The sequence below is a fragment of the Odocoileus virginianus genome, chromosome 22 (assembly GCF_023699985.2).
Source record: "Odocoileus virginianus isolate 20LAN1187 ecotype Illinois chromosome 22, Ovbor_1.2, whole genome shotgun sequence".
NCBI classification, from domain to species: Eukaryota; Metazoa; Chordata; class Mammalia; order Artiodactyla; family Cervidae; genus Odocoileus; species Odocoileus virginianus.
This window is the reverse complement of record NC_069695.1, coordinates 339,197-353,302: the sequence shown is the minus strand read 5'-3', so window position 1 is coordinate 353,302 and position 14,106 is coordinate 339,197. Positions and strand designations below refer to the sequence as shown.

Genomic DNA, 14,106 nt, shown 5'->3' with positions numbered 1-14,106 from the left:
GTGACAAGGGGCACATGGAATTCCAGAAATTAGTAGCGCAGGTTCTGTGGTTTGGAAATTCAAAGACCTTTCACAACTCTTTGTCTGTTACTTCTTCTGCTCTAGAGGCTGGAAAGAGGAAATGTTTCTTTCCTGGGCTTACTTGTGGCTAGGAAACTGAGTTCAAGCCAAGGAATAAAGAAAAGCTGTTGGACAGAGCTTTCAGGAAGGATTCTGTTTGTTTGTTTGTTTGTTTGTTTTTGGCTGCCCCATGTAGCTTGCAGGATCTTAGTTTCCTGACCAGAGACTGGACCCCGCCATGGCAGTAAAGCGCTGAGTCCCGACCACCGCCCCAGCGGGGAGCTCCCTCAGGAGGGTCTTTGGAAAGGAAGGGCTCTGCTAGCACCGCTCCTCAGCTCTCTGTCCTTCAGCCTGTCTTCTTCCCTCTTTCTCCCCTAAAATAAGTGTGATAGCTGCGGGTGTAGCAGCCCTCTGGAGGCTGTGAAAATGAACACTACTTGCTGAGAAGGATGGAGGAGGAAGACAAACAGAATGGGTCCCTGATTACATCTGGGACTGCTCTCCTTGTCCAGTATCATCTACCCGGACCTTCTGTTGCATGTGACAAACGAGGTAAGCAAACCTCTTACTTGTTTAAGTCTTGTCACTTTGACATCCTGTTACTTGCAGCTAAATGCAGTCCTAATGGATTTGCTTAGGGCATTCAAGGTATGCTAGCTCAGCTCTGTCCTTCTGCCATTTATCCTGGTGACGGGTGTTTTCGTCTGTCTTGGCTGACACCTCCTAAGTCAGCACGACTACTGTTGTATTAGGAAAAAGAACCTGTGTTGTGCCAAACTTCTTGAAAATAGTGAATTGCAATGGTTATTCCAATTGGTTTAAAGTCTTAGTTTCAGTTCTTTAAATTCTGAAATCTTCATCTCTGTCTTTCCTTAATTTAGTGAGATTTGTGGGGGTGGTACTTGAAACCCCTTTTCTTCCTAATACTCCACGTCACTTTTGGAAAATGAAGTTCTTACAGTTTCCAGCTGAAGACTGCCACAGGGGCCAATTCCATCTGCTCTTTCAACCACAAAGCTGAAATATCTTTAAAGACCGTCTCCTACACAGAACCTTTTCAAAGGCGATAGTTTTCATCTAGAACTCTTACAATGGACTCCACAAGACAGCTGAAAGACAGCAGCCCCTGGTAAAGGCCATAAATATTTGATGGCCCCATCTTCATAGTTTCCAAAGATCCACTACTTTATACAGTATCAAATTGTCCCTAAAGACTCTTTGGTCTGAATAATTGGCTCCAGACACTTTACTTGTCATTTGTGGCATCCCACTTTCCCCTTGGGAACCCAACACAAATCAATAGGAAGCAATTTGTCAAATGTATAACATGCTGCTTATTTGTAATTGTCTTAAAACCGCATGTGTACGTGCTATGTGTGTGGGAATGACCGAGAAGCACCACTGTTGTCTCAAAGACAAGCCGGAACCTTGTGTAGCCCCGACCTCTAGAAACAGCATCACCGAAGAGGAAGAGTAAAGAGGGCTAACAGTTTCATGGCCCTATTACAAGCCAGGCAGTTCTGAACACTTGAAACATGTAACTCATTTTATTCTTACAACGACTCTGTGAGATAGGCACTATTGTTATCCTGGCTATACAAATGTAGAAACTGAGGCACTGAGAAGCTCAGACACTAAATGGTGGCTGCCTAGTCACCCATGCATGTCTGAATCTGCAGCTTCATAGACTGTAGCCCACCAGGCTCCTCCGCCTTGGGCTTTACCGGGCAGGAATAAGGGCGAGGGTGGCCATTTCCTCTTCCGGGGGATCTTCCCAACCCAGGGACTGAACCCATATTCTCGTGCATCTCCTGCACTGGCAGGCGGGCCCTTCATCACCAAGGCCACCTCGGAAGCCACTAGATGGTGGAGCGTTTAGTAATTAGAAAGTCAGGAATCTGAAAGCAGGCAGGCAGCGTGAATTTTATCAAGTCCTGAGCACTTTCTTTTACTGCCTGTGATGGCAGATTCTGAGGGGCCCCATGATCCATGACTCCTCGCATATGCAGGTCCTGGACAATCCGCTCCTCCTGCACATCAGCTGGCCCTGTGACTTGCTCCTTTAAGGACTGACTGACTGATTCGGCTGTGCCTGGTTCTTCGCTGTGGCCATGGGCTCTCTCAGTTGCTGCTTGCGAAGTCTTTAGTTGTGGCGTGTGGGATCTAGTTCCCTGCTGCTAAGTCACGTCAGTCGTGTCCGACTCTGTGCGACCCGGTAGACGGCAGCCCACCAGGCTCCCCCGCCCCTGGGATTCTCCAGGCAAGAACACTGGAGTGGGCTGCCATTTCCTTCTCCAAAGTGTGAAAGTGAAGTCGTTCAGTCGTGTCCAACTCTTAGCGACCCCATGGACTGCAGCCTACCAGGCTTCTCTGTCCATGGGATTTTCTAGGCAAGAGTACTGGAGTGGGGTGCCACTGCCTTCTCCCTAGTTCCCTGACCAGAGGTCAAATAAGGGACCGATACATTGGCAGCATGGAGTCTTAGCTGCTGGCCCACCAGGGCAGCCCCTTGCTTTAACCCACAGAATACAGCAAAGGAGAAAGGATGCTGCTTCCATGACTGTGCCATACAAGACCAAGAAGAGCCTCTGACCAGTGACCAGCAAGGAACTGAGGCTTTCAGTCCAAGAACCCTTTAGGAACTGAACCCTGCCAATATCACAGGAGCTTGGAGGTGGCTCCTTCCCCCAGCAAGTTTCCAGAGGAGACTGAAGCCCGGGTCCACATACCATGTGAGCATTCCTGAATCAAAGGACCCAGCTAATCCAGGTCTGGACTCCTAACACACAGAAACTGTGAGACAGTAAGTATGTGCTGTAAGTTGCTATAATAAGTTTGTGATAATTTGTTACACAGCAATGCGTGTGCACGCTTAGCCCTGTCTGACTCTGTGACCCCATGGACTGTAGCCCACCAGGCTTCTCTGTCCATGATATTCTTCAGGTTGCCATGCCCTCCTCCAGGGGATCTTCCTGACCCAGAGATTAAACTCATGTCTTTTACATCTCCTGCACTACAGGCAGATTCTTTAGCACTGAACCATCTAGAAGCCCTAGATAACTTATAGACTACTCTCTTAATAGGTAACTCATACTTTGGAAAATCAATCCGGCCCATTAGGAGTTGTTGCTAAATGGAAATGATGACCATTGTTTGGTTAAAAGCCCGGGGACTTTTAACCAGTGGTTAAGATGGGTTGGACCCCTGGTTGGGGGAGTAAGATGCCACACGCCATGTGGCAACCATGCCTGCCCCGCAGTCACTGAGCCTGTGCACTCGGGAGCTTGCATGCCTCAATGGAAAAGATCCCATGTGAGTGGGAAGAAAACAGACTCTGTATGATTTTAATACCTTAAGACCATGACACTTTTGCAGACTGTTTTATGTCCCTGGATATGTTCCAGTGTCTGCTAGTTTACAGTCTATGGAACTTGAATAGAATTTGTATCCTGTTGTTGTGTGAAAATTGTATAAACCCTAATTGCGCTGAATTGGTTAATGGTGCTTTTCAGGTCTCCTATATCTTCTACTTTTCTGTATATTCATTTTATTAATTTTTGAGACTTGGATATTGAAACTCCAACTAAAAATCTTAATTTACCCACTTACAAAAATAATTGTGACATACAGTGGAACTGAAGCTGAAGTTGAATGGTTCTATGAAGACCTATAAGAACTTCTAGAACTAACACCAAAAAAAGATGTCCTTTTCATTATAGGGGACTAGAATGCAAAAGTAGGAAGTCAAGAGATACCTGGAGTAACAGGCAAATTTGGCCTTGGAGTACAGAATGAAGCAGGGCAAAGGCTAACAGTTTTGCCAAGAGAACGCACTGGTCAGAGAAACACCCTCTTCCAACAACTCAAGAGAAGACTCTACACATGGACATCACCAGATGGTCGATACCGAAATCAGATTGATTACATTCTTTGTAATGGAGAAACTCTATACAGTCAGCAAAGACAAGACGGGGAGCTGACTGTGGCTCAGATCATGAACTCCTTATTGCCAAATTCAGACTTAAATTGAAGAAAGTAGGGAAAACCACTAGACCATGCAGGTATGACCTAAATCAAATCCCTTACAACTATACAATGGAAGTGAGAAATAGATTCAAGGGATTAGATCTGAAAGACAGAGTGTCAAAAGAACTATGGATGGAGGTTCATGACACTGTATAGGAGGCAGTGATCAAGACCATCCCCAAGAAAAAGAAATGCAAGAAGGCAAAACGGTTGTCTGAAGAGGACTTACAAATTGTTGAGGAAAGAAAAGATGTGAAGAAAGGCAAAGGAGAAAAGGAAAGATATTCCCATTTGAATGCAGAGTTCCAAAGAATAACAAGGAGAGATAAGAAAACCTTCCTCAGTGATCAGTGCAAGAAAATAGAAGAAAACAATAGAGTGGGAAAGAACAGAGATCTCTTCAAGAAAATTAGAGATACCAAGGGAAAATTCCATGCAAAGATGGGTACAATAAAGGACAGAAATGGTATGGACCTAAAGAAACAGAAGATATTAAGAAGAGGTGGCAAGAATACACAGAAGAATGATACAAAAAAGATCTTCACAACCCAGATAACCATGATGGTGTGATCACTCACCTAGAGCCAGACATCCTGGAATGAGAAGTCAAGTGGCCCTTAGGAAGCATCCCTAGGAACAAAGCTAGTGGAGGTGATGGAATTCCAGTTGAACTCTTTCAAATCCTAAAAGATGATGCTGTGAAGGTGCAGCATTCAATATGCCAGCAAATTTGGAAAACTTGGCAGTGGCCACAGGACTGGAAAAGGTTAGTTTTCATTCCAATCCCAAAGAAAGGCAATGCCAAAGAATGCTCAAACTTCCACACAATTGCACTCATCTCACATGCTAGCAAAGTAAGGCTCAAAATTCTCCAAGCCAGGCTTCAATAGTAGGTGAACCGAGAATTTCCAGATGCTCAAGCTGGATTTAGAAAAGGAAGAGGAACCAGAGATCACATTGCCAACATCCACTGGATCATCGAAAAAGCAAAAGAGCTCCAGAAAAACATCTATTTCTGCTTTATTGACTATGCCAAAACCTTTGACTGTGTGGATCACAACAAACTCTGGAAAATTCTTCAAGAGATGGGAATACCAGACCACCTGACCTGCCTCCTAAGAAATCTGTATGCAGGTCAAGAAGCAACAGTTAGGACTGGACATGGAACAACAGACAGGTTCTAAATAGGAAAAGGAGTACATCAAGGCTGTATATTGTCACCCTGCTTATTTAACTTTCTATGCAGAGTGCATCGTGTGGAATGCTGGGCTGGACGAAGCACAAGCTGGAATCAAGATTGCCGGGAGAAATATCAATAACCTCAGATACACAGATGACACTATCCTTATGGCAGAAATCAAAGGAGAACTAAAGAGCCTCTTGATGAAAGTGAAAGAGGAGAGTGAAAAAGTTGGCTTAAAACTCAACATTCAGAAAATTCAGATCATGGCATCCGGTCCCATCACTTCATGGCAAATAGATGGGAAAACAATGGAAACAGTGACAGACTTTATCTTGGGGGGCTCCAAAATCACTGCAGCCATGAAATTAAAAGACACTTGCTCCTTGGAAGAAAAGCTATGACCAACCTAGACAGCATATTAAAAAGCAGAGACATTACTTTGCCAACAGATGTCTGTCTAGTGAAAGTTATGGTTTTTCCAGTAGTCATGTATGAATGTGAGAGTTGGACTGTAAATAAAGTTGAGCACTGAAGAACTGATGCTTTTGAACTGTGGTATTGGAAGACTCTTGAGAGACCCTTGGACTGCAAGGAGATCAAACCAGTCAATCCTAAAGAAAAGCAGTCCCGAATATTCATTGGAAGGAGTGATGCTGAAGCTGAAACTCTAATACTTTGGCCACCTGATTCGAAGAAATGAGTCATTAGAAAAGACCCTGATGCTGGGCACGATGGAAGCCGGGAGGAGAAGGGGGTGACAGAGGATGAGACGGTTGGATGGCATCACTTACTTGATAGACTGAGTTTGAGCAGGCGCTGGGATTTGGTGATGGACAGGGAAGTCTGGCGTGCTGCAGTCCGTGGGTTCACAAGGAGTCAGACAGGACTGAGCAACTGAACTGAACTGAATAGTGGAACTATATATAACTGAGTTCTGGACTTTCCAAGTCTTCTGTAAATGTGTTATCATACTTTCATAAAAGAGAAAAAACAGATCCTGTGTGCCACAACTAAGACCCAATGCAGCCACATTATTTAATTGAGGAAAAAAAGAGGTTTAGGGGGGAAATGCAGCAGAGAGAGGAGCCGAGGAGGAGGTGTGGACCAGCCCAGCGCTGTGACCTTTGTGAGGGGCGAGGTGACCACTCTGGACCACAGCACACGCCCTCCGACCTTGCTAATGCCTGACCTGGATTCTGCAGAGAAAACCGCAGGAAGAGAACTGACCCGTGACGAGCACTGCTTATGTACTTCTGAGACTATCTGCCACGTCTCAGTTTCTGAAGTCATTACTTTTAGGAATCCCATGATTTTTGTTGTTAGGTTGTATTATGTACAGTGAGTGAGCATTTGGGATCTAAGAACTAAGGAAAGTCTGACAACCCAGGGTGAGGGAGAAACACAGGAGTAAGTCACCCAGACCCCGGGGGTGTCACATGGGCAGAGGTGAGCGGCTGAAAGTAGGACCCCAGGGCAGAAATGTGGGATCCGGGCTGGCTCAGTGGGTCAGTAGGTATTAAAGGCTGAATTAAGTCCTGGGTTCAGAATCCAGGAGGAAAGTCTACGAGTGGGGACGGGAAGACAAAGGGAACAGTAAAGCAATGACCTGGTTGGAGCACTGAATAGGAAGACCAGAGCACCCACACGGAAGTGCCTCAGCCTTGGTGACTGAAAGAACTCCTTGTTCTCAGGCCAGGCAAGGGTATGCACTTCAGGCCTTATCTGGAAAGAGTGTTCAGAAGGCTGCCTGAAAGCATTCCCTGGTGGTCCAGTGGTGAAGATGCCACACTTCCATCTACTGCAGGAGGCACAGGTTCGATCCTTGGTCAGAGAACTAAGATCCCTCAAGCCACAAGGATCGGACAAAAAATTATAATAATAAAGGCTGGCTGAGAGTCCGATGCCAAAGAGGAAGGAGCGATTCTAGCTGGAGGAGAGGCGAGGGGACAGTGGTATTTTGCCCACTGGCCGTGCCCTGTCACTGATTCTCGGGGCCATTCTTCTGGACAGTTCTCCCCCAGGTCACAGAGGAAGGGCCTGGGAGGGCCAGTCATAACTCACCACGCTGGAACGGATCTCTGGGGTCATCTCAGCCCGCCGGCCCCTTTGACACACTCAGAGGAAAGTGGAGCTGGGGAGCTTGGGGGGGTCCGGCTCACGAAGCCGGCGAGCAGCGGCCGGAACAGGGCTCCAGCCGGGCGCTTTCTGGTCCTCTGTTCCTCCGTGTCCCTGGGATCTGAGCGCCCGGCCCCGAGGACAGCGACTCTGAAGCTGAGGCTCCGTGCGAGGCCAGGCGGGGCGCGTGTCAGACAGAGCGCGGAGTGAGACGTGATGACGCAGGGTCGGATTTAAAAACGCCTTAGAAGCTTCATAAGAGGCTTGATGTGACTTCCTAAAAACATTGAGCAGCAGGATTTGGGGGCATGTGGATTACATACTGGAAGCTATGTTTAAGAATGCGGGTTTGGGAGTTCGCTGGTGGTCCAGTGGTTAAGACTCCAAGTTCCCAATGCAGGGGGCCCAGGTTCAATTCCTGGTTCAGGGAAGTAGATCCCACATACCACCAGAACTAAGACTCAGCGCAGTCAAATAAATAAATATAAATAAATATTGTTTAAAATCAAAGTGAATCTGATAATGGAAACCTAGAGGTAAGGCATCAGCTAGGAGCCAATGACATAATTCTTGCTGTGCCTTGGGAAGTACACGCTCATGTGTTTGTCCCCGTATCATTATTTGTGGTATCTGCTTTTCACTTTCAGAGTGTCCTGTTTGGGTGATCGATGACCAGTTTACCTAACTAGAAGGCTGAGAACGTGAGCTTGTTGCGGGTAGGGCCTATGGTCTCTTTGTCTTTGGACTTCAAACACCCAGTGCCTGACACAGCAAACATTTCACCGTCTGCCAAAAAAATGCCTGATTCTAACACAGGGATCAGAAACAGCAGCCACGAAGGCAGTGAGAGACTGAAGCTAATGAAATATTTACGAAGCCACAGCTTCAGGGAGGAGGCTGTGTCGAACGAAATCTAGCGTTCCAGGGAAAGCTAGGAGACGACAAGGAAGGAAATAAACACAGGTTTCTTGCCCACGTGACTAATCCCAGGTACCGAAAAGTACAAGAGCAGCATGAAGCATCTCGGGCCAGAAAGCAGGAGCGTGCTGAGAGACTAAGTGGGCTGTGTCAAAGGACACACACGGGCGCTGGCTTAAAGGGGCTCCCACTGGCCGCATTTGTGTTGATTTGAGCATCGAAAAGAATAATGACAGCCATGGGTTATGAAACAGAAGAAAAGAAAAGAAATCTTCAGTCCATACTGGCACTGAACAAAAAAGGAGCGGGGAAGGCTCTTTTACCTAAGAAAGCAGCCGGGAAAGGAGAAGGGGCCGGCAAAGGGCCACTGTGCAGTCATCAGTACAGTTGTTGGTTGAGGCAAGGATAACCCCTGAATGCTAAAACTGCTGAGTGAAAGGTGGCTGGAAACATGATATTCACCAGGTCTCAAAAGAATACTTGCTAATTACAAATGGGAAAAAGCACTATTACAATGGAGAGATTTTGGCAGACAACGCGGTCACCAAACAAATAATGGGACAAAATGACACGTACCTCCTGATGTGATGCAACTGAAAGTACACAACGTCATTTAGGGGGTATTCTTGCCAAAACACAAAACAAAACAGTGCTTAATCTGGATCTAAACATGAGGAAACAATCAGACAAGCCCAGAATGAGGAACAGTCTGCAAGACAATTGGCCTGAACTCTTAAAAAATGTCAACAATTGTCAAATTTCACAAAAGAGGATGGAACTTTCTAAAATCCAGATTAAGGGAGCTTGAAGAAACAAAGAATGATGCAGGCAATTTATCTGGGTCCTAGATTTAAAGACAATAAAACTTCAAAAGACATTAACAATGTTAAATCCCTTGCACATAATAGCTGATTATTAGAGAAGGTAATGGCAACCCACTCCAGTATTCTTGACTGGGAAATCCCATGACCTGGAGCCTGGTGGGCTGCAGTCAATGGGGTCACAAAAGAGTCAGATACGACTTAGCCTCACAGCAACAACAATAGTATATTGTAATGAGTGATTAAAAAAAAATTAGGCAGTATATGCTTAAGTATTCAGGATGAAATATTTGGATGAAATGTCCTGATAAGCACAACAGAAGAGCCAACATGGCAAAATGTTAGCAATTTGGTGAAGTGAAATGAAGTATATTGTGGGTATTCATTGTATTATTCTTTAAACGTCTCTATGGGTTGGAAATTTCAAAATAAAAAGGGAAATGGGAGAGTTAAAAAAGTGGGGGAGGGAGGGAGAAAGCCTGGAGGAAAAGTCCTGGGAGACTTCTCAATGAAGAGGGCATCTACCAAGCTCCAATGGGGCAGCGATTTGGAGTGGGTGAAAGGAATCAATTGCCACTGGTCAAGAAGGTGACAGAGAGCGAAGACCCAATATAAAGACTGTCAGTGAGAATGAGGTTGGAGAAACAAGACAGTAGCAAAAGGAGAAAACAGGATCTTTTGGGTTTTGTTTTTCAGTCTTTGGCTGTTTTCTTCTTAAACAGGAGAGTCGTGTAACGGCATGAAGGTAGAGGCACTGAGTGGCAGTGAAGTGGCTGATGACAACGACAGGGGATGAGCCACCTTGGGGAGACCGTACTTGGCGCCTCCACCGAGACCGAAGGTGGAAAGCTGTCCTCCTCCTCCATAGCTCCCTGCTCTTCAAAACCCACCCTGGTGTTTCCTCCAGGGAAGGCATTTCTTCCTCCTCTGCCAGCACCCTACCCTCCATCTTCTGAAGACTTCTACAGGAATGGATTAGAGAGACCTCTACAGACTTTCACCTGATGTTCAGTTCAGCTCAGTTCAGTCGCTCAGTCATGTCCGACTCTCTGTGACCCCATGAACCGCAGCACGCCAGGCCTCCCTGTCCATCACCAACTCCCAGAGTCCACCCAAACTCATGTCCATTGAGTTGGTGATGCCATCCAACCATCTCATCCTCTGTCATCCCCTTCTCCTCCCGCCCTCAATCCTTCCCAGCATCAGGGTCTTTTCAAATGAGTCAGCTCTTCACATCAGGTGGCCGAAGTATTGGAGCTTCAGCTTCAGCATCAGTCCTTCCAATGAACACCCAGGACTGATCTCCTTTAGGATGGACTGGTTGGATCTCCTTGCAGTCCAAGGGACTCTCAAGAGTCTTCTCCAACACCAGAGTTCAAAAGCATCAACTCTTCGGCACTCAGCTTTCTTTATAGTCCAACTCTCACATCCATACATGACCACTGGAAAAACCATAGCCTTGACTAGATGGACCTTTGTTGGCAAAGTAATGTCTCTGCTTTTTAATATGCTGTCTAGGTTGGTCATAACTTTCCTTCCAAGGAGTAACCACCATCAATCCTTACTTTTAATTTCATGGCTGCAGTCACCATCTGCCGTGATTTTGGAGCCCCCAAAATAAAGTCTGTCACTGTTTCCACTGTTTCCCCATCTATTTGCCATGAAGTGATGAGACCAGATGCCATGATCCTAATTTTGTTGAGCTTTAAGCCAACTTTTTCACTGTCCTCTTTCATGTTCATCAAGAGGCTCGCCTGATGTTCATTTAATAATAATTCCCTAAAGAGGTCACTTACACCTGAGATTCACAGAGGGGTCCTAGACACTGTTCCCCTGGACCCTATTTCAGCTCACCTGTTCTTTATCTTTCCAAGGCAGCCATCACCCTCAGCAGGGTGGCCCCAGCACTAAACCCTAAAATCCATTCTTTAGGTTCTGCAGCCGTGAGGCATGATGGAAAGCCGGAAGCAGTGGGTCTGCAGCCGTGAGGCATGATGAAAAGCCGGAAGCAGTGGGCCTAAGGGCCGGTTGCAAAGGAGGCAGTATATCTCTGAAAAGGAACGCCCATTGTCATCTCCAGCAAAACTTTCAGAGGCTTCTGATGCCGTGATTGGTCAAGTGAGATTTAACTTGAATATAGGTTTAAGGTAGCACCAGCAGGATATTTTTATTCTTATTTTTAAATTTTTTATTTATGTATTATTTTTGGCTGCACTGGGTCCTTGTTGCTTTGCACGGACTTTCTCTAGCAGTGGGGGCAGCGCCCTTTTACAAAGCGCGGGCTCTAGGCACGGGCTCAGTAGCTGTGGCCCGAGGGCTTAGCTGCTCCTCAGCAAGTGGAATCTTCCTGGACCAGGGACTGAACCCGTGTCCCCTGCACGGGCAGGCGGATCCTTAACCACTGGACCACCAGGGAAGTTCAGGAGGAGGATATTTTTAAATTAAATGTTTACCCCTCACCCCACATAATGTATGTAATGATACATGTATATTGGGAAGATCACATTATCACCCACATTACTGGTCAGCACACCTTGAGTGACACCAGAAACCTGGGTGGATGGCAATATCAGACAGTAAACATCAACAGAATGGAATTATCGGCCATATTCTTGGCAACAATGGACAATTTTCAGTGTTTCTGATTGCTATGGAAACAGAACCAGAATACCAGTAATCATTAATAATTTCTCACCCTGAAACTCAAACCCAGCTCTGATTTCCATAATAACCTAGAAATGTTTTCAATAAATGCTCAACACACAAGGATTTTGTTACACCAAAGGCAAAGTCAAACCTGAACACCTCTGGGTACCTGCCTGCCCATGGTGCCTCGGCTTGGTCTTAGGACTCCCACCCAGGAGAGGAAAAAGCGCTCATTGTGCTGTGATCGGTGCCAGGAAAAGAGGAAGCGTTGCATCACACGTCAGAGCTGAGGGGCGCCTTACCCTCCCAGACAGACCTGGTATGGAGCAAGACTGGTTCTTAAATGAAACGGGTGGAAGGCCGTCTTTCAGAATAAGGGTCCTGTATCACTGAGCCCTGTGCTCCTTCCCCTAAAGCTAAAGACAGAAGGAAAACATGCCCTCAAGACTCCGTTCCTCCAGATCCCCCAGGTCTGCCTCTGGAGTTCAGCCTCTCCCTGGATTCCTGTAACAGAGAATTCCGTAGTGTTTTCAGACACTGACTGCACGTGCAGACTGGAAACACTGCCGTGGCCAGCGCACGCCCTCTTTCTCTCACTCATCTGTGAAGTCTGTCCCTATGGCTCTCTGCCCTCTACGGTCATGCGGCCTCGGATTTTTGCCCCCGGTAGTGACAACCACCCTCCTGTGACCCCCACGGCATCCTTTCTAAGTTCTCATCCTCTTGCTTTCTTGACTTCACAATCAAGCATCTGGAAGTGGTGGTGAGTGCTTCCTACCCACCTCCTCACCCCCATTCACTCCTAGACCACAGGATCGCCATTCCTCATCACTGCACTTAAACTCCTGTGATAACACGACCATGACTTAGTCATCAGAAACAGGACAATGAATTTTCCCCAAGTCTTACTGTTTTTCACCTTTGTACAATAATTCAGGTGCCTTGTCTTGAAAACATTTCCCCAGTTAACTTTTACGCTACTAGTTTTCCTTCTGCCTCTGGCCCTTCATTCTGCTTTTTCTGCTGATTCTTCTCTTCCACTTGCCTCCCACAGTTCAGTGCTCTCTGGGCACCATCCTGGGTCTCCTCTCCATGTCTGCCATATATTACTTAGGAAATATCATCCATCCTCAATGCTTTCTCTACCACAGCTTTGCCAATGCAGACAAACATGTACCTATAATCTTCTTTTCCAGCCTCTATACTCATCTGCCAACAGGTACTTTCCACTTAGATATTGTACATACTCAACAAAAGCAGTGTATTCAAGGCTAAATATTTTATTGCCCCCAATACACTCCTTCTAATATCTCCTTTCCTTATTTTTGCTAATACTAGTCAAACCACGACCCTGGACATCCCATTTAACTTCTCCACCAAATGTATCTACCTCTCACTTCTCCCAAATTAATCATCAGATTCTACTCCTTAACACAGTGAATTCATCCCTTCAGAACTGCCTCTGTTCTGGTCTTCCTAATTTCTCACCAATAACTGCAACTTCCTCCTACTGGCTTTCTCTCCACACCATCTTGCTTCTTCTAGTTTATATTGCCACTAGAATTTTAATCGCAGAATGCCCGTTGGTTTATATCACTGCAGGCTTTAAATCACTCAGGGACTCACCTCTATATTCAGTGCAGAGTTCAAAGATAATCAGGTCCTTTGTGACTTGACCCTTACTACAGATCTGATCTCGTATCTCAACTTCCCCAATGCGCACTTGCATTCTAACCAAAGAGCTACTGTCCACGTCTTCGTGTTTTTCAATGTCCTCTGCCTAGAATACCCATGACCGGTTCATCCTGGCTAGTGACTACCATCTTTCAAGACAGCTTAAGTGTCACTTCCTCCTAGAAGCCTTTCCTTTGACCTACTCCCAGGATGAGGTAGTAGCCTTTTCTTTTCTTTTCCAGCTTTATTGAGATACGATTGACATATAACACTGTGTGCTTTTAAGATTTACAACATGTTGATTTGATTCACTTAGCCATTGCAAAATGATTACCACCATAGAGTTAGCTAAAACCCACTCATATCACCTAATTACCATTTCTTTCTTTCTTTCTTTTTGTGGTGAGAGAACATATAAGATCTACTCTCTTAGCAACTTTCAGGAATATAATATATTATTAACTATGATCACCATCCTGTGCACTAGATCCCCACAGTTTACTCATCTTATAACTGGAAGTTGTACTCTTTGACCATCATCTCCCCGTTTCCTCCACCTCCCAGTCCCTGGTAAGCACCATTCTAATCTCTGTTTCCATGAACTGGACTTTCTTATATTTCACATGTAAGTGAGATCATACAGCAGTTGTCGTTCTGCGTCTC

The 14,106-nt window shown here is 45.9% G+C and overlaps 1 protein-coding gene across 1 annotated transcript in view; it reads right to left on the bottom strand.

The window, feature by feature from the left end:
* The window catches only part of LOC139030327 (spidroin-2-like), a 29,401-nt gene extending 19,412 nt beyond the window's left edge, over positions 1–9,989 (bottom strand). Inside the window, exon 1 of the mRNA XM_070452413.1 lies at positions 9,941–9,989. Coding sequence (XP_070308514.1) covers positions 9,941–9,989 — 49 coding nt within the window. The remainder of the gene's footprint in view (positions 1–9,940) is intronic.
* Positions 9,990–14,106: the final 4,117 nt, after the last annotated feature.